This window comes from Trachurus japonicus, chromosome 11, assembly GCF_045865225.1.
Source record: "Trachurus japonicus isolate A0001 chromosome 11, Traja_1.0".
Taxonomy (NCBI): domain Eukaryota; kingdom Metazoa; phylum Chordata; class Actinopteri; order Carangiformes; family Carangidae; genus Trachurus; species Trachurus japonicus.
Window position 1 is genome coordinate 19,995,333 of NC_140917.1, and position 18,234 is coordinate 20,013,566.

The 18,234-nt window shown below is 43.1% G+C and overlaps 1 protein-coding gene across 1 annotated transcript; it reads left to right on the forward strand.

Annotated features, from left to right (window-relative positions):
- The first annotated feature begins 271 nt into the window (after positions 1-271).
- On the forward strand, positions 272-17,248 carry mylipa (myosin regulatory light chain interacting protein a). The gene is made up of 7 exons (XM_085791579.1): positions 272-501; positions 1,770-1,960; positions 11,082-11,267; positions 12,774-12,971; positions 13,116-13,280; positions 14,396-14,819; positions 15,829-17,248. Exons 1-7 carry the CDS (start codon positions 415-417, stop codon positions 16,021-16,023), a joined length of 1,446 nt encoding a protein of 481 aa, XP_085647705.1. The 5' UTR covers positions 272-414; the 3' UTR covers positions 16,024-17,248.
- Positions 17,249-18,234: the final 986 nt, after the last annotated feature.

The window sequence follows — 18,234 nt, forward strand, 5'->3', positions numbered from 1 at the left end:
GTTCGCTGAAATGTCTAATTCATTAGGAGCAGGTGAGTTGTTGGGAGTCGCTCCAAGCAACAGGCGAGCCAGAGGATGGCGCTGCGGACCCCTCACACTTCCAGGCACGAGGAGTCGAGCTGGAGCCGGAGCACGCGGATGTAACGCCACTTCCGATTGGTTGAGGTTTCCCAGTGATTATGTCTAACCTGCTCGGATTGGACGGCTCTGGGTGGGCGGCGCTGTACGCGGCAATTCATTGATATAGCCTACAGCTGGTGGCTACGGCTTCGCCACTCGGAGTGAAAGGGGCGAAGAAAGTGACGAGGGCTTGATGTAGGGGGGTTCTCAAGAAGGCTCGAGAATTGTTTTACTATTTATGTTTTTTAAAACAACAGAGTGGCACACCAAAGATTTACAGAAGACACAGCCAAAATGCTCTGCCACGTTACTCGTCCGGATTCGGTGGTGATGGAAGTGGAAGTTGATGCGAAGGCGAACGGTGAAGACTGTCTGAATAAGGTAGGCTGAGGAGGTGGAGGAGCCCAATACACACCACGTTTTCTTGTTATATTGTGTTACAGTTTAAAGCATAATAGTGTCGCGGAAAGGGGTCGGCAACAGTGTTTCGTCTGTGTGACGAAAACTTACAATGTTTCAAGTCCTTAACTTTACCACGTCACACGTTGTAAAATAAAACAATTGACGAGTAAAAGAGGTTTTAAAAAGTCGTTGACGAGTTGCATATTCAACGTGAACCAGGACATCAACAACAAAACTGCCGCTACATCTTCCTCATTGTCGCGCGCATGGGAGTGAGGAAACAAAATGTTCCGCTGACCAAAACGTACAGGGGGGAAGAAAAAAAGACACATGTCATGTATTTGTAAAAACGATACCAGAAACATGTCGGTTCACATCTGAAACATCTGACTTGTGCAAGGAAACTTCTGAGACACTGGTGGGGAAACTGTCCGTCCGTCGCCTCTACCTGCACGGCTTAAGTCAGAGGCAGATGGCTTTGTCAAGGTTACTCGAGTTCATTCTCTGCCTTCGCTCAGACTCAAACTGAAACTTCCGAGATACTCAGAGATCCCCTCTCTGAAGTGGACAACAGGGCGGCATGGGAACTTTTTTTTCTCCCTCTTTAATCTGTAGCCTCGAGTTGTTTTTTACTCTTCCTCTAATACAGCTATTTTATATGCAAGGCGTATTCCCAATGCCTTGGGTATGAATGAGTTTTATCTCAGCCTCCGGGCTCCCTGCAGACGTTCACCAGTAGTTATGTAATAACCCCATGGCCGCTGCCGCCCAAGGGGGGCAGGGGATTGTGGGTTTGATGAGCCCCTTTACCCCCGAGAGAGCCTCACAAGTTTACTCCTATCCCATCGTGAGCTGTGGAATATTGATGGGTTTTTATCTGTGAGGGTAGCGCTGGGGCAGCAGAAATCCAAATGAACCAAGTGATAAAAGCACTTTTCTTTCCTTACTCTTGTGCAGATTGTCTTGTGAAAACTATTGATTCCTGCTGAATAAGTCCTTTGGTTCTTACCACCTTCCACTGGGAGAGGATAAACCCACTGTGGATAGTCTTATTCAAGGACATCCAAGTCTGCTGACAAAAGTCAAATGTTAGGTGGCCCCTGTGCTCTTTGTGCTTTATAATGTAATGCTGCCAGTGGGAACTGTAAAGCTTGTGTCCCCTATTACTCTTTTCAACACAGCCGGTTTTCAGATCCCTCTGAAATAACATTGGCTAAAATCGACCCTTGTTTTCATCTCTTTTACAGGTTTGTCGGAAGTTGGGCATAATTGAAGTGGACTACTTTGGGCTGCAGTTCACGGGCAGCAAGGGCGAGAACCTGTGGCTGAATCTGAGGAATCGAATCTGCCAGCAGATGGATAATGTGACGCCGTGTCGACTGAGACTGCGAGTCAAGTTCTTTGTGGAGCCTCATCTCATTCTGCAGGAACAGACACGGTATGTTTACCAACCCCACGTGCTTATGCGTGCACACCGTGTGCAGATCTGCTGCTGTGTGAAATTCATCAGCTTGTCACTAGCTCAGCACATTCAAATTAGATGTGATCTGTAATTTCATTTAAAATCTGTTTATTTCCATATGACGGCATGCAGCACGCACCGAGGAACACGTGCTGGAAAAAACAAAGCCAACCCATAGCGAGCTCCCAGAGCATAATCTGATCACTTTGTTTCCAACACAGTGGAATGCCCTGTAGTAACCTCTTCTCTCAGCTCTTCCGGGGTTACTATAGGTCATTTTGGTTGAACGCCAAGCAGGAAATGTGATCCAGCAGCTCTGGGGGCTATGAGTTGCTCTGTGGCTGCCCCCAGGGACCCTCTGTGTGACAGCCTGGACCTCTGTCACTGCCCCCATTCAACTCGAAATAACTTTTGTTGTCCCTGTTGTTTTTCTTTTTTTGTCTGGATTGTTTTGCGACCACTGTCTGAACAAAAGCGCAGCCCTCGGTTTGACATTTGTGCAGATGCTGTTTAGAAAATGTGCGCCGGGTTGCCGGGTAGGTTTTGTTTTCAGATGAACATGTCATTATGAGTCACTGTTGCATCTGGTTTTAATGGGGATGTTTTATTGAAGTATTCGGATTTTTGAATTTCATGTGTGCTTTATGCAATTTCTAGTTCCATGTGTCTGAAGTATGATTGCTTCATCAACATTTTAGAAACACGATAGTTCACTATTGCAAATAACATTTCATTGTGACATTTTTCCTCTGCTGTCTCTCCTCCTCCGCCGTATTTAAACAAAAAAGCTCCTAGTCAGAAGGGCACAACAAGCCTGTACAAGTCTAGATCCTGACTCAGTATTCCTCATCCCCAGTTCGTTTGAAGTTATAATTAGAAAGTGCATCTTCAGCCCTCGGAACCTGCCCATGAAACTTGTTTCACACGGCATTTAGCGTGATAGTGCAGATCTTACAATCTCTCCAGGCGGTGTCATGAGTGTTTGGTACTGCAGGATTGGATCTATGGCTCTGGAACGAGGGCACACTAGAGGGGAAATCTGTTTGGGGTCTTATTCAGGAAAGGAAAAAAGAAAAAGAGAAAAGCTGTGCCACACTGCTCCTCTGTCTTGCACACACAGCACGCCTCCGGAGCTGTTCATTAAACAGACATGTGTCTGCCTTGGCCAGCATTTGTTGGGCATTCCAGTAAGCTCCCAGTTTCTCCCCAGTTCACCCACTGACTCACCATCAGCTCTTTGTCACTCCCTCATCAAAAGGAAAGACATTAACTGTGCTGTCTTCAATAGTGTCTTTTTCCATCTCAATCAGATATAAAATGTCCCTGCTCGCACTTCCGCTCTATCTCTCTAACCCCCCCCCCCCACACACACACACACAGACACACTGGTCCATATTTGGCAGCCTTTGAAGAAGAAAGTGAAAGGCAACAGGGGGGTGAGAGAGGGCGAGCGTGGAGGACACTTGGCTGCCTGCGCTCTGACCTCAACCAGATTAGCAGGGGTTATCAACAGATGGCTGGCGTTTGGTGGGGGAGACGAGGGGGTCACAGGGTTGTGGAAAAAAAAGGTGAGATAAAGACGTGAGGTGGCAGGCAAGGGTATGCGGGGTTGCCGTTATTAAATACTTGCACATGGCACACACCTCCATGCTGTCAAGTTGTGTGTTTAATTTTGGCTTGGCCTTGATGCCATCCATCTGCTCACATGTGATATAATTTAAGTGGTGGGAGAGACGGCACTGAGATCGGTTTTTAGAGATGAGGTGGAGATGCTGACAGTGTCAACATGGTAGTAGGATTTTTTGGGGCCAGTAGTTCTGGGAAATTAACATTAATGCAGACTATTTTACTGTAAAGTAGTCGTGTTTAATGTTTTTAATGTTTTCATGGTTAACAGAAAATGTGGTATTAATAGTTTTCTTTATTTTGTGAATCAGATTAGTGCTTTTACGACCTGTGAGGATGCCATACACTCATTTCTTGCGCTGTCACCTTTGACCTACTTAGGCTACCACGCATCACACACCCTGTTCTGTTCTGTCTGCAGGCACAGAAAACAGTCAGCTTTTACAGTTTTGTTTCTTGTATGCCTGTAGGCCTTTCCTTGAATGGACAGATCTTCATAACTAATTTTAGGAATGTGTGAAATTTTATGTCTGCAGATTTTTTTATTTTTTGTAAAATTAGCTATGCAGTATGGTTTCTGCATTTACAATGAAAAACACAGTGAACCTATTTAGAATGTTATTGAAAACTTAAGCCCCTCGACACACTCACAGAAACATACCGTGTTGTTTTTCAAAGTAAGTTGGTAATTAGCAAGTGTATGTGGGTTGGCATAAATGTTACAGGCAAATAACTAGCTAGAGACAGCAGATGAACATTGGCCTTTAGGGCTAACTGGCTCATTTCCAGTCTTTTTTCTTTTGATTAATGAGCACTTGTCCCATCAAGTAAAGTTTTTAAAAAAAAAAAAGGTCTTCATGGTACAAAAACTCTCGGCTGAGATGAGGGGTGGGCCTCTTCCACGTTGATGTTATAGGCCGTATTACATAACGTGCAGTGGACTGAGCGTGCACAGAGCCGCTTATATAAGCTGCTGCTCTGCTGCCACGTAAAGCCTAGCAGGTCATTCTGGTGTTCTTGCTCACATCCAGCCAACTATTGGGATTCTTTGTGTGAATTCATTTTCTTTTTTTGCAGAGTCTACTTGTGCAAGAAAATTTTCTGAAAACATCCAGACGGAAAGATGTATCTTCATAGTGTTTAAACATCAAACTTGGTGCTGGCTGAATCAGTAATTGGTCACACATTAAAACCTTTTTTAGTGTACCAGCAATGTGCAGGCCACATCTGTTTGAGCCGAAAGGTGTAAATTTGGTTTCATTCTGTGGCAGCAGTGTCCTCAGCTTTAAAAACTAATTTCGTTTTTATTTAAATCTCATTTCCTTAGTTTCTCACTTTGCCTTCTCTCCCCCAGCCTTGGTTTTAAGAATTAAGTATTTCCCAGCTCACTTTGCAAATAGGGCACTTTTTGTAAATGGGTAAAATTGACTCTTGGGGTAACTCCATTGCTTCTCTGAGCTTCTATTTTGGGCAGGAGATGGTGCTTGTACTGGGCTGTTCAAACCTTCCAGTGATTTTTGATAGTTTTGCACTAAAGCTGCGTAGTCTTTTTTCATGGCAATGAAAAATAGAGGCAGTTCCTCAAAATAAAGTTGTTTAGAAGACATCATCTTAACACATATCTGTATTTCCATGACGTCTCACTGATGTGTTGTTACTACAGGAAACTTTGGTTTAAGAGATACAGCCTCAACAACAGTGTGTCTTATCTGCATCATTTAACACTGTTTGCTGGGGGGTGTTTCTGGTTTAAATATATGAATGTTTCCCCTTCATTAGTTGCTGTATTTAGCATTCTGATCAGGCAAACGTTGGATGCCCTCAAAGGGCAGAGCTATTAGCACAGGCTTTATCAGAGGTCTTGATTGTTAACCTGCTTACCCCCCTTTGAGGCTGAGCTTATCTTTAACTTAAATCCAAACCAACATCCAAATGACTTTTAAGCCCAGGAGATTTATTTTAATCATTATGTCTTTTTAATAATTATCTCCCAGGATATTTACATGCAAGTTTACTTGGCATATAGACAAATATTTAAATCCAACTGTAAGGACTATGCTCTCTTTACATCATCACTCTGTGCCTGCACCTTTTATATAAGCAGTCCAAATGTTTGTCATGGGGGAATGCATTTGCCCCCTTGTCTATGACAGGCTATCGATCTGTACAGGGTTTTTCCTACCTTTCCTCCAGTGCATGGTGGGATGGCTTCCAACTCTCTGTAGTGTTTGTGGAACGGATAAACTGAGAAACCTCATGCCAAAAAAAAAAAGTGCAAACACATTTACATCAGACTTCAGTCATACATTGCATAAGCATTTAAAAGCACAGTAAACGTTTTAACTTGACTGACTGTAGTTTGGACTTGCATTAGTTCACCCATGATGCAGTATCACAGCAGTTTCTCTGACTGAATGCCTGTACCACCTCTACGACTGAATGTTTCCAAAAACAAGTTGAAGTAATTTATTCAGGTCACACACAAGTTATCATTTTTAGCTCACTGGCAGGCTACAGAGACAATCAAGTCAAACATCACACAAGATGCTTGTGGTTCCTGAAGCATTCAAAAACACCACTGAAGCTTTTAAGGGCATGCTCTACCACCAGTAATAAGTCACTTGTACTGCTTGAGAGTCTCTTTCCACCTTCATTTGTTGTGCTCTTGAGTAACCTAGCCATGGTTTGCACTGTTTGAAGTCATAATGTACGAACAACACTTGCCTAAGAATGGCAGATTTATTCATTTGGCAGCTGAATTTAGGATTGACGCTGGGCTTTAATCACTTATTTTACCATCCAGTACAGGGCAACAGCCTGTAATCCAAGGCATTTAGCATACAAACGGCTTCATTGTTTTATTGCTGTAGCTTTCAGTTCTGCTCAGCACAGAGCAAAGGCATCTGTTGTATTTAATTCTCGCTATTATTGTTGTGCAAGTCTCTGCTAATTGCTACACAATTAAAACTTTACTAAGTGTCCAACTTTCCTTTCAGCCCACACCTTCGAAGATCTTGAGCAGAGTTTACTATAGGTCATTGACAGCTAGTAACCCCACAGCACACGCAGCTTCTGGCAGTATGTTATTTGACTAGCTTACAAGCCACATTGTTGAGAGCCCAACCGATGAGGTCTGAAACTCCACTGGTGATTGGCTGAGCGAGTTGCAGTCTCCAGGCAGAGGTGTTAGGTTTCAGCTTGTGGGGACGTTTTGTTCTTCTGTGTAGTGAACCGGCTGACATTCTGCCTTCTGGGGGAACAGACACTGGGATGGGGGAGAAAAAAATTAAAATGAGACCAGTTTTATAGATGGGCGGAGAACAAACTGGAGACAGTCTAGGCAACTTGGTTGTCTCTGTTCTTTGAAAAGATTCAACTGTTCATTTTTGCCAGTACATTTTAAAACTTGTAAAGATTGCTCAAGTAGGAGAATATATTCCAAAGACTTAAAAATTAAAAAGCACAGACATTGCATGTTGGGATATTTTTGTTTTTAAAATACATTGGGTCAAAGACAGGGTAGAACAAATCAGGTGAAAAAACTTGAGTCATCATCCCGATCCCCTTAGTTCAGCTCTGCAGCCAGTGACCTATTTTCAGATATTCTTTGTAGGTCTTCAGGCCTGCTTTAATTGAATTATTCCAGCCAGGCAATCAAGTATACAAACATTCCCGCAGCACCCCACCACCACCACCACCTCACCCACAACCACTGTTTTGAAATGCAGTTTATTTCTCCTGTATTCTGTTGGCATTCACAGAGGTATTAGATTGTCAATGAGAAAACCTCTTGATGCTTTCCTCATGGGTTATCTATGAAGGACAAAGCAATGAAGAGGTGTATCCAATGTAATACAGGGATGTAGGCCAGGAGACTTGGGCCTCAGCACAGACTTCCTGGCATTCAGTCTGTGTCTGGTGTGTTAGTAGGGGCCAGTCTAAAGAACAAGGCAATGACTCAAGTCTTTTGTTTTGTTTTTTTAAAGAGGGCTTCACAGATGACTCGTAATGATGCAAATGTGTCTGGATAGTGATGCGTATTGGTCCATGACATGGTGGACCAAACAAGTTGAATCATACAAAGCAGGGGGTCAAGCTGCTGATGGTGACTCTGATGCATCCTGGCAATCTGTCGCAGCAAGAGACAAAGTAAAGTCCAGTCATTCTCTCCAGCCAAGTCACTCACACAGAAGTCGAAGTGAATTAAACTCTATCCTCTGACCGGATGCCCTTTGGTTGAACATGCTCGTCATTTATACATTCTTTGTCTCTTGTCAGGCGCTCTTTGGTCACAGGCCTGTGTAACCCTGTTGGGTTTGTAAAGCTAATTATTATTATTATTAATAAATGGCTTCCTTTTCTTATTCTCTTTTTTTTGTTTTTTTAATACGGTCTCTGACACATCAGTTTGCATCAGTTTCAGATGTTTTGCCTGCTCAGGAAATATTTCAAAAATGGCTGTTGTGCAAGAAAATTGTGGAAGTCTTCTTCAATTTCATCAAGCCCATCTCAACAAATCAGCCTCAAACACCATGTCAAAGCCAACGTATGTGGATTTATGTACTCGTGTTTCTCCCATGCACCGACTGTAAGATAGACCTTGACAGGTGCTGAGGCAGCACATCACCACCTGAGCAGGCTGATCCTAGGACAGTCGTCTGAGAAGCTGTCGGCTTAACATGCAGAACAAGCAGGCATAGATAGAAGTACAAGAAAACACATTGGTAAATAACTTTCTAGAATATCCAGATGGTGTTGGAAATGTCAACAAAACATTTGCAACAAGTTTTTAGTGCCGAAAAAACCCAAAACAGAAACGGTGAGAATTTATGACCGTAGAATGTCAGCGTCATGTTTTCATGGTGTTTGACAGTGTGCATATCTGATGCATCTCATTCGCCCTCAGGGCAGTCAAGCAGGAACAGATAGCGATGAACTGTAGTTACCTCTGTGGCAGCCTTGCCAACCTGTTCTTCTTTTCCAGTGTGTAATGGGTGTTTTCCTCCACACTGCATTGGCTTGAGCTCAGCAAAGCATGCACACTTGTTGACACATGTGGTCTGGCTCAGATGTGCAACCCATTAGCCAAAAGCTATGACTAGATAGTCACAGATGGTTGGTTAAGTGGGACAGTATTGATGTTCAAGTATTACAACAGGCCTTGACATGTTCTAGATGTTAAATGCCTTGCTCATTTATACAGTGACTTATATTAACCTCTTCCCAATGCCCGCCTGAACTGGAGTAACCTCCGCAGCTTGCCCTATAGTGACTCTTTGTCGGCACCCTGTTACAAACTCCCAGTCAACTCGGCCCTATTGTTTGCATCAGGCAGGTAGCTAACTAGCAGCGCTCCATCACATGATGCCTGCTGGGCCTGACACAATAGAGTGCAGTGTTTGTGTGTGTGTGCGTTGGAGGGAATGGGATGTTTAACACCATATCAAAGCAGTGTTTGTTATGCCTCAGGCTAGTCAGCCATGGGGCTTCGTTGTTATGGTCTGGCTTGATCAGGGGTGGTGTAAACTGACTTTGTTTGAGCCCCTCATGGCGGCTTTTGCTGCTACGGATGCTTCTTGGAAGGACTGTGAACGTGTGCTGGGCGAGGCGTGTCTGTGTTGTTGCATACTGAAGCGGTTACAATACAACACATGACGTATCCTGCAACCAGGTGTGCCTGGCTCCCTTAGGAGTCTGGGTTTTTAGTCCCATAAGATCACAGGAAACATCACCTCCAGCTCCCTCACAAGTTCCTTATACGTAGTTCCTATGAGACGTCTCGGCAAGATGCTCCCAATACCTAAACAAAACACAGTGGGTTTATGTAAACTTTTAATAAAAGGGATGTTGTGTGCTACCAACCCCCTCCACTCAAAATGTCCCTCTAAACCCTCTCAAATATCCCGAGGCCACAATGTGACCTGATTTGCACAAATGAAAAAATGTCTCTCTTTGCATCATGCCTCAAAGAGAATGGGTTGCTCTTGGGAAATTTCAGAGCGGAAATAACGAGCAGTTTGAGGCGCAATTTGCTTAAGTCTTAATATGTTGGGGTGTGGTAGGCCAAAAGATTCACAGCAAATTTTCTTCACACGTTCAACAGCTACAGGAAGTCAGTGTTTCATTTTTCGTATTGAATTAGTGAGGTATGTAAAGCAGTGTGTCATCAGTGAGGTTACTTTAGGTCACCTCAAGGAGCCTGTCACACTGAGGCTCGGTATAGAGTTTTGTTTTTACGCGGGAGGATGTTGGTTGGTGTCAAAGTCAAGATGTTAAAACGAAAGAACCCAGGTTCCCAGCAACAGGATGAAAGCTGCTGAACCCGTTCACAGAAGCAGCTGACCTTAATCAGGCTGGGGCTTCAACAATCTTCTTAGGTGTTGCGAGTCTTGCGACAGGTCATCTCACAGAGGGATCTGTCAGGGTTACTCTAGTTCAACGGTCGTCATGATGCAAAGAATGAGTCAGCCAGGGTGTTGCTCTTTTTGACGTCTTGTCTCTTGCTGTGAGGAGGAAAGAATTTCCTCACATCTTCTGGTCAAAACAATGGAAAGGCCCTGCTCGCCACGGCTTATTTTTTTGGAGAATTTAGCTGTTTTCCTTGGCCACGCCAGAACTCGGTGTTCTCATTTAACCGTTCAGCCCAAACAATAACAATAGTTGTTTTTTTGACCACTATTAATCTTTTGAAGTATTTTCCCTAACTGTCATTTTATAAGCCCACCTCACGAACGGGGAGCGTGGGCTGGGAAAACAAGGTTATTGATAACTGGACTTTTCTTTAATACAGTGTGGTTTGATCACCTCTAGCAATGTTGAGAATAAACCACAGAGCAAGAAACCCAGGCAGGATGCTGGTGGTTGCGACTCATTTTAAGTCCCATTACTAATTTCAACATTTGCGAGTTGTCACGCAAGAATCAGCACATTACATCACACAGATACAATAAAAGCACAATTGCTCATCAAGTGAATAGGTTAAATGCTCCTTAAACTTCCTCTGCTAGAGAAAACTGCGGTTCAGTCCTCTCACATCCCTCTCTCAGCTTCCACATATAGTAAATTCACACTTATAGGAAGTTGTATTGGTGTGTATTTTGAGGAAGAGGTTGGGAAAAAAATAGAAAGTGGGGTTCTCGTGACAACTGAACAAATGTCACAGTTGTCTTCTTTCTGCTGCAACACACACGCACACAGACAAACACCTGCTGTCTTTGGTGAAACTCTAGCCTTGTAATGACCACCTGCTCTGCTCAGGCCTTTGTTTGCCTCAGACATCGTGACTCTTCAACCATCACACATGGAACTCAGCTGTACAGTGAATATGTTTAAAGATCAAAGCAGAGATGGTTTGTGATGGGGCACGAATGGGCAGAAAACTCTTTATGTGGAGGCATGAATTGTTTTGATTAAATGTGCTCACCATCAGACTTCAATTTCAACATGTTCTCATTTCTTTTCTGCCCACCAGACATGTCTTCTTCACGCACGTGAAGGAGGACCTTCATAACGGTCACCTGCGTATGGGCTCGGAACAAGCAGAGGAGCTGAGCGCACTCCTGGCCCAGGCTGAGTTTGGCGACTACAACCAGAACACAGCCCAGTACTGGTACTCGGAGCTGTGTGGAGAGGAGCCCAGCACAGCCACTATGGACAGGTACAACACTCTCCAAGGGGCACACAAATTAACTGGCAATTGAGAAATAGTTCAATGCTGAACACAACACCATGACCTGGCCCAGGATCTTTTTGTTCCTGTCTGAATGCAATGAAAACATTTTGCTGACCCGGACATGACTAATGGTGTCGGAGTTTGGGGGTAATTTAGACAAATAAGCATTTCAACAGCCCTTATACGTGCTGGTTAGGATGTTCTGGCCAGTCACTGAACCTCATGACCTTTCCTCCGTCAGCTCTCAGCTCTGCCCCCTCACTATCGCTGTGAGGTGGACTCCTGCCTCCCTCAAAGACATGACCAAACATAAATAATGGACCGTGGCCATGAGACAACAATGGTATAACACGTCAGTGTGTGTCCAAGGAAATGAAAGAAATCAAAATGCTATCTGAAGCAAAAAAGAAAAAAGAAAGCTTCACTGATTTGAACTGATAGAAACTGTCTTTTATATTTTGCAGTGTTTTCCTTTATTGTCATGTCTGTGTTTAAGCCAGAGCAACTTTTTTTTTATCTGAGGTGAAAGACCTTTAGATAGAGTACATCAGACACAGCCACAATATGCGTGTGTGTAGTTTTGACAGGTAACACAAACACACACTCGCTCAGCATGTGTTTGCAGAGTTCCACTGACAGAACCTCCCACTGTACATCTTGAATGTTTTCTCCGTAAACACAATAAAGTGACACTGTTTCACTGGTGGATTTAGACTTTTCTTTTCCAGGCGGTGTCTCTTGCTCTTACGTAAAAGGGAGGGTGGGCTGTTACATGTCTGTGCCCTGGGGCTTTTGGCTCATCATTCAGCCATGCTAGTCCTGCCTACAACTGTTGGGACTTTGTCCAGAAACTTCTGCAGGGTTTCCATTTTGTAGATAAAGCTTTTTGGAGTGCCTTCTGGAGCCATTTGTTGTGCACATGGCACTGCTCCGCAAGTGTTCACCCTCTTAAATTATACAACATCAAGATCCATCTGCCAGACCTGCTACATTAACCACTTTATCCATGTGCCATGTTGAGCCAGCAGGCACCACTGTTCATCGCTCCACCTACACTTAACCCCAGCCTCTTATGTATGCAGGATGCACTCCAGCAGCTATTTTCTATACATTTCACAGAATTATGTTCCAACTGTGGATCAATATGGTGTACATATGCAACTATGCATTTCTCACCACAGTCTGGAAGAATTAGGAGGCTTCAGTGGCTAAGAGAAGCACTCAGCTGTGCCGCCTAAACATCGATCTCTTAAGTAGAGTTGTCAGAAACATAGCAGTTTAACATCAGAGCTTTTTGCCCGAAGGTGTTTTCAGCCTCGACTGATAAAACACATTCCAGTCTTACATTTACCTTGTGTGTATAATACACCTGTTACAGTGGGTGTTCCTTGATACAAGATTATATGTATTATAAAGCTTGTGGCAGAAAATGTCCAAAAGAGCAAAATAAACCTGAATGGTTGTCCTCCTCTCCATCTCTTCCTCCTGCAGTATTGTCTCCAGACATAAAGCCCTAGAAGGTTCGAGCCAGGGCTCAGTGGAGTATCAGGCTCTGCAGCTGGTCTCATCTCTGGAGCATTACGGCGTGGAATGGCACTGGGCTCGCGACGCAAATGGACAACGGATGGCCATAGGAGTCGGCCCAGAGGGCATTGCTATTTGCAAGGAGGACTTCAGCTTAGTCAACAGGTATGTTCCACTTACATATGAATCTGTGTATGTTTTAGTGATGGCAGTTCTTATGCTATAACAAAAAGACGAGTTTCGTGCATGTTTTTGTCTTGAACAATATTCTTTATGTAACCATTTTCTCCTCCCTTTGTCTTGTTTTAGAATAAGCTATCCTGTCATTCAGATTGCCACCCAGTCAGGCAAAAGCGTGTACTTGACAGTTACCAAGGACACAAATGACAGTGTGGTGCTTCTGTTCAAGCTGATAAGTAACCGAGCAGCCAGCGGTCTGTACCGGGCCATCACAGAGACCCACGCCTTCTACAGGTGAGTGCTAAACACCCTACACTATTTAATCCCAGCTCAGTGGCTCACATGCACTCTAAGGATATATACTGTAGTCATGCAGATGCATTTTATTAGAAGTGGATTCAGACCCTGTAATAACTTTGCATGAAGTCAATAATGCCTTAAATTAGTGGAGACAGTTAGGCAGCCACACACTGTAGCTCACCTCATGTGGTGAGCAAAGATAACAATTAAAATTAATTTTAAGCTCTGCTGCTCAGTTGAGTTTTGTGTTTTCTATATGAGTCTGTCAGCAGTCTTGGCTACAGCTCTTAATCATTGTACCACTATGAACTGCTCGAGAACACACCTCCAAGCCACATCATGTTATGATAATGTGAAATAGTTTATTGTCCTTCACCAAAAATTAGCAGATTATTATGAGAGGTGAAGAAAAAACTGTTTTAACTTATTCTGCTCCACTTGACAAACTTCCTGAGTTTCTCCCACATTTGTACACACTGGCCATGACTGCTCCTGTTCCCTTTTTACCCTTTTTTATGGTATAAATACATGCAAAGTGGGACACACAGCCACATAAAACATGTCCTTGACCTGAATGAGTGTTGTTGATGGAAACATGGATTGCACAGGGCAATCTTTAGTGGGCAGAAATGACATTTTCACTTTACAGATGTATTATTTATGTGTGTGCGTAAAATTTGCAATGAGCAGGGACAATTCAAATGGCTGAGCTATGAAATTGTTCTCAGTCAAAAAGTACAAAAGATGGCCCTGTCCTTTTTGTTTCAGGGTTGGGTTTTAACTCAGTCTGCAGATTATTTTATTCATTTATTTTTTGTACCAAGCATGTCTTTATACTTTATACTAGTGTGTATGGCACTGTAGTAAATGTGCCATGTGACAAGATGAACATCAGGTGGCTAAATAAACAGCCCAAGGAGAAGACTTATACTCAGATGAACTCTCCTCAACAGTGACAGAAAAAGAGAAAGTTGTGAAGCAAAGGAGTTGGATTGTAGAGAAATCCATGAGTTGAGGTGGATGATCTAATCAACTTTGGATGTGTTTACTGTCAGAAGTAATCATTTCCTAAAAAAATTTTGTTCATGGATTTTTATTTCCATTTGCAGGTGTGACACCGTTACAAATGCAGTGATGATGCAGTACAGTCGCGACTTCAAGGGCCACCTTGCCTCCCTCTTCCTCAACGAAAACATCAACCTGGGCAAGAAATATGTTTTTGACATCCGGCGCACTTCCAAGGAAGTGTATGACCACGCCCGACGCGCACTCTACAACTCCGGCGTCGTGGACCTGATGTCCCGCTCCGGCAGCGGGGAACGCTCCTCTCCTTCACGCTCCCCAAGCAGGGACAGCCAGCAGGACGAGGGGCTGGACTGCAGCAGCTGCCAGCAGAGCCGGGCTCTGCAGGAGAGGCTGCAGAAGCTCAGAGAGGCTCTGCTGTGCATGCTGTGCTGCGAGGAGGAGATAGATGCCGCGTTCTGCCCCTGTGGCCATATGGTGTGCTGCCAGACCTGCGCAAATCAGCTTCAGGTGAGACGCCTCTTCTAAAGACTTTTCTGTGAAAGACTGATGAGTTCATTAGCCTCTGTAGGAGGTGACGGGAGGAGGTCAAGTCTACCTTACAAGTATTATGTCATAAAACTAAATTGGAAAACCAGACACGTTTCCTTTTTGTGTTTCGGTTGGTCCCTAGACTTGAGGCATCCCAGCATGCTCTGAGTTTGCACTTATAACGAAAGCTCTTTAATTATACTTTAGTTCCAACTCCTCATCCTTTTATGGTCTTTTAAGCAACATCTAAAGCTTTGCTTACACTCTGCTGACCTGATTGTCCCTTCACTTAATCAGCTAAATGTTGCCCATCTTTGTGAAAGCAGATGGTGTGTGTGTGTGTGTGAGCGTGTGTGTGTGAGCGTGTGTGTGGGTGTGTGTGTGTGTGGGTGCACATGCGAGTTTGCCTTTATGAAGGGATTATAGCAGCCAGGCAAATCTCCCTTCCATTAACTCAACTAGGAGACGTGACCCAGCTAATAGACATGTGTGAATGACTCAGTAGAAATTTAAGACAAGAGAGGGAAGGAAAGTTCCCCTGATTTCAGCAAAGCTATGGAAACAGTTAAGATTTAAAGACACTATGATGAATACAGTAGAGGTCAAGGCAAGTTTAAAACAGTGATATTTGTCCAATGACCGAAGTGACACTGACAGCTAATTAGTTTCCTGAATGAGAGAGCTGGTCTTTGTGGTTTTGTTGCATATTTCCTTAGCTTGCACCTGTCCTTGCAGGTTTTGAGCTTTGTTATGGGTGTGTGAGCTAAATATGTTTCCACTAAATATGTTTCCAAAATGAACGGTAATAACACTGTAGTTGGACCACTTCAGACTTGGCTCAAAGCTTTATTTTTCTGTCGTGCTATCACATCCAACCAGAGCTAACATGAAATTAGCCTTTGTTTATTTTCTGATGGTGAGCTGTTATTCAGTTGTGTAACACCAGTGCACAACGTGCTTCATCCTCTTCCTTTTCTTTTCCTCTCAGCTGTGTCCTGTGTGTCGATCGGAGGTGGAGCATGTGCAGCATGTCTACCTGCCCACCTGCACCAGCCTGCTGAACCTCACGCTGACCGACAACCACAAACACCACAGCAGCATCCCGGCGCCCATCCACAGAGACACGGCCTCCCCTCACACCTGCTCTACCACCGAGTACGAACAGAAGATCTACCACACATAAAGACGACTCCCACTAAAGCCACCAAACTCCATTACAAACACTTTAAAGCGAGACCAGCCAGATGACGGTTTCATAAAGAAGGAACATTTCTCGTCCCTCTGTGTTTCCTGCCTGGAGCTACCAAACATGGAAACTCTGAACATAATCAAAGATCAACACACTCGAACCACTCCCTCAACTTGTGTGTTAGTTTGTGTGTGTTTAATATTTATTTCTCTTTGTCACTTCGGACTGTCAGTTTGTCTGGTTGGTTTTGAATAGTATTTGTTTTTCTGTGCATCATTCTGTCCAAACCTTGTTTGTTTTAAACAGATTTATCCCCTGCCACAACATGATTTTAGATTTAGCTCTTATGTCCTTGTTTGTTAAATTATTGCATCAGTTGACCTGATACACAATAGAAACATTCTTTTATTTTTTAATTATGCTTTTGAATTTGATGTTTTGCTTGTTTTTCTTTGGTCCATATCAGGCTCCAAGCCTCACAACCCGAACCATATGACGAACTGTGTTTTACAAAAGCTAAACACTGTACATAATGGTTGACTGTTTGTTTGTTTTTTGTTTTTTCATTTACAAAGCATCCTGAAATTTTAAAACTTCTGTTTGAGAACTGAATTTTATGGTGTAACAGAGTGAAATGCAGTTTTTTATATATTTTATTTCTTGTTTGTTTTTTCATGTTCCGTGTGTTTCATGCCAATGAGGATGTATTTAGAGGCTAAGCAGCTGCTCTGGGTGTAGCACTGCATCGTTCACCACAACAGCTCCTTCTAGTCTCGGGGTCGAGTGGGGGTCTTGAAGGTTTTCTTTAGACCACCAGAACTGTATCTTACTGACACTCCCTCAACCTCTCACACCTCGAAACGGGTTTTGATGATTAACTGCCACTTTGTCCAAAACAACAAGCTTGGTTTGATAAGCTGCTGCACCTTTTTACATATGTGTCTCCATGCCAACAGAAAAGTAGAAATTAAGAGCACCGAAGAGCTGTTTCTTAGCAGACACAGAGCTGCAGTTATTTATGGGGGAAAAAATAGGATTTTGACCAGAAGCAGCTGCTTCCTCTGAAAACTTCAGCTATAATTTTTTTCTCTGGGTGTACTAGTGACTTCCTTTTGATATTTTAAAGGGTACTAGGAGATCTGCCTGTGCAATACTTGCTTGCTTTTTGAAAAGCTTCTCACTTTCAAGTTTTATTTAATTTCAAAGACTATTGAAAAAGTTGAAAAACAAACAAGAGAAAAATACATTGTCACTTTATCACAGAGGTTTTCCATGTGTCTGTTGGGGGTTTGGCCTTAATGTAGCAGCAACACTGTTTATTATAAACCTTTCACAGACTTTTTTTTTTCCTGGCACGAAAAGGAAAACTGTTTCTTTTAATGCTGATTCAATTAAGCTCAGTCTCTGCAGGGGAAGGACTTTTTTTCCCCATGTTGTTCAAGTAGCGATTTGTTTCTGTTTTCTGAAGCAAAAGCCACTATGCTCTGTAAAATAACTCTTTAGAATGGTATCCTTTTTTATATATTCTGCTTTTAACAAAGGAGAAAGTATTAATAAAGTTGTTTTTTAAAAACAAACACCCTGGAGATGTGGACAATCGTCTGTGTGCATCAAAGGTATTCAGACAAAACCAAATGAGTTTTGAGAACTGTCTGTGCTACACTCACTGTACTACTAGACTTGTTAAGGTCCCATCACTATTTTAATGGAAATGAGATGGTTGTGGGGTCACAGTGGGTCAGTGACACAAACTGGATTTTTTTTAAAAATGTTTTCACTTGAAAGGCATTATTGAATATTCAGAACTAACAAATCTAAAACAGGGTGTATCAGAAAAAGAAAAACAATTGACAGCTGCCCTCAAAGCATGTCCTCTGCAGCCGGAACCTGTGATCAAGGTTTTATGAGGTAACCAAACCAAAAAGGTTGGAAACAACTGCACAAGGCTGATAAGCCATCAGCCATTTACCTCATAACACTGAAGCATTCATAAGATCAGACCTTTGTTCCGAGGGGCAGATTTACTGACAATATGACTGGAAAGTTTTACACGGCGAAGCCACGTGGAAGTCTCTTAAATTAGACCAATGTTAACATCAGTCATGAGACTTGTTTCTGGTTTGACTCAGAAAATGTACCAAGAATAAATCAGAGAACCTGCTGTGTTTAAAATAATCAGGGCCCAGACATTTCTGTTAAGACATG

What these genes read in the sequence shown, in the direction of transcription:
- mylipa (XM_085791579.1), top strand. Translation starts at nt 415, where the DNA reads ATGCTCTGCCACGTTACTCGTCCGGATTCGGTGGTGATGGAAGTGGAA. An exon ending in AGCACAGCCACTATGGACAG is followed by an intron (nt 11,268 to 12,773) that starts GTACAACACTCT and finishes TTCCTCCTGCAG; the next exon opens with TATTGTCTCCAGACATAAAG. An exon ending in CCTGCGCAAATCAGCTTCAG is followed by an intron (nt 14,820 to 15,828) that starts GTGAGACGCCTC and finishes TTTTCCTCTCAG; the next exon opens with CTGTGTCCTGTGTGTCGATC.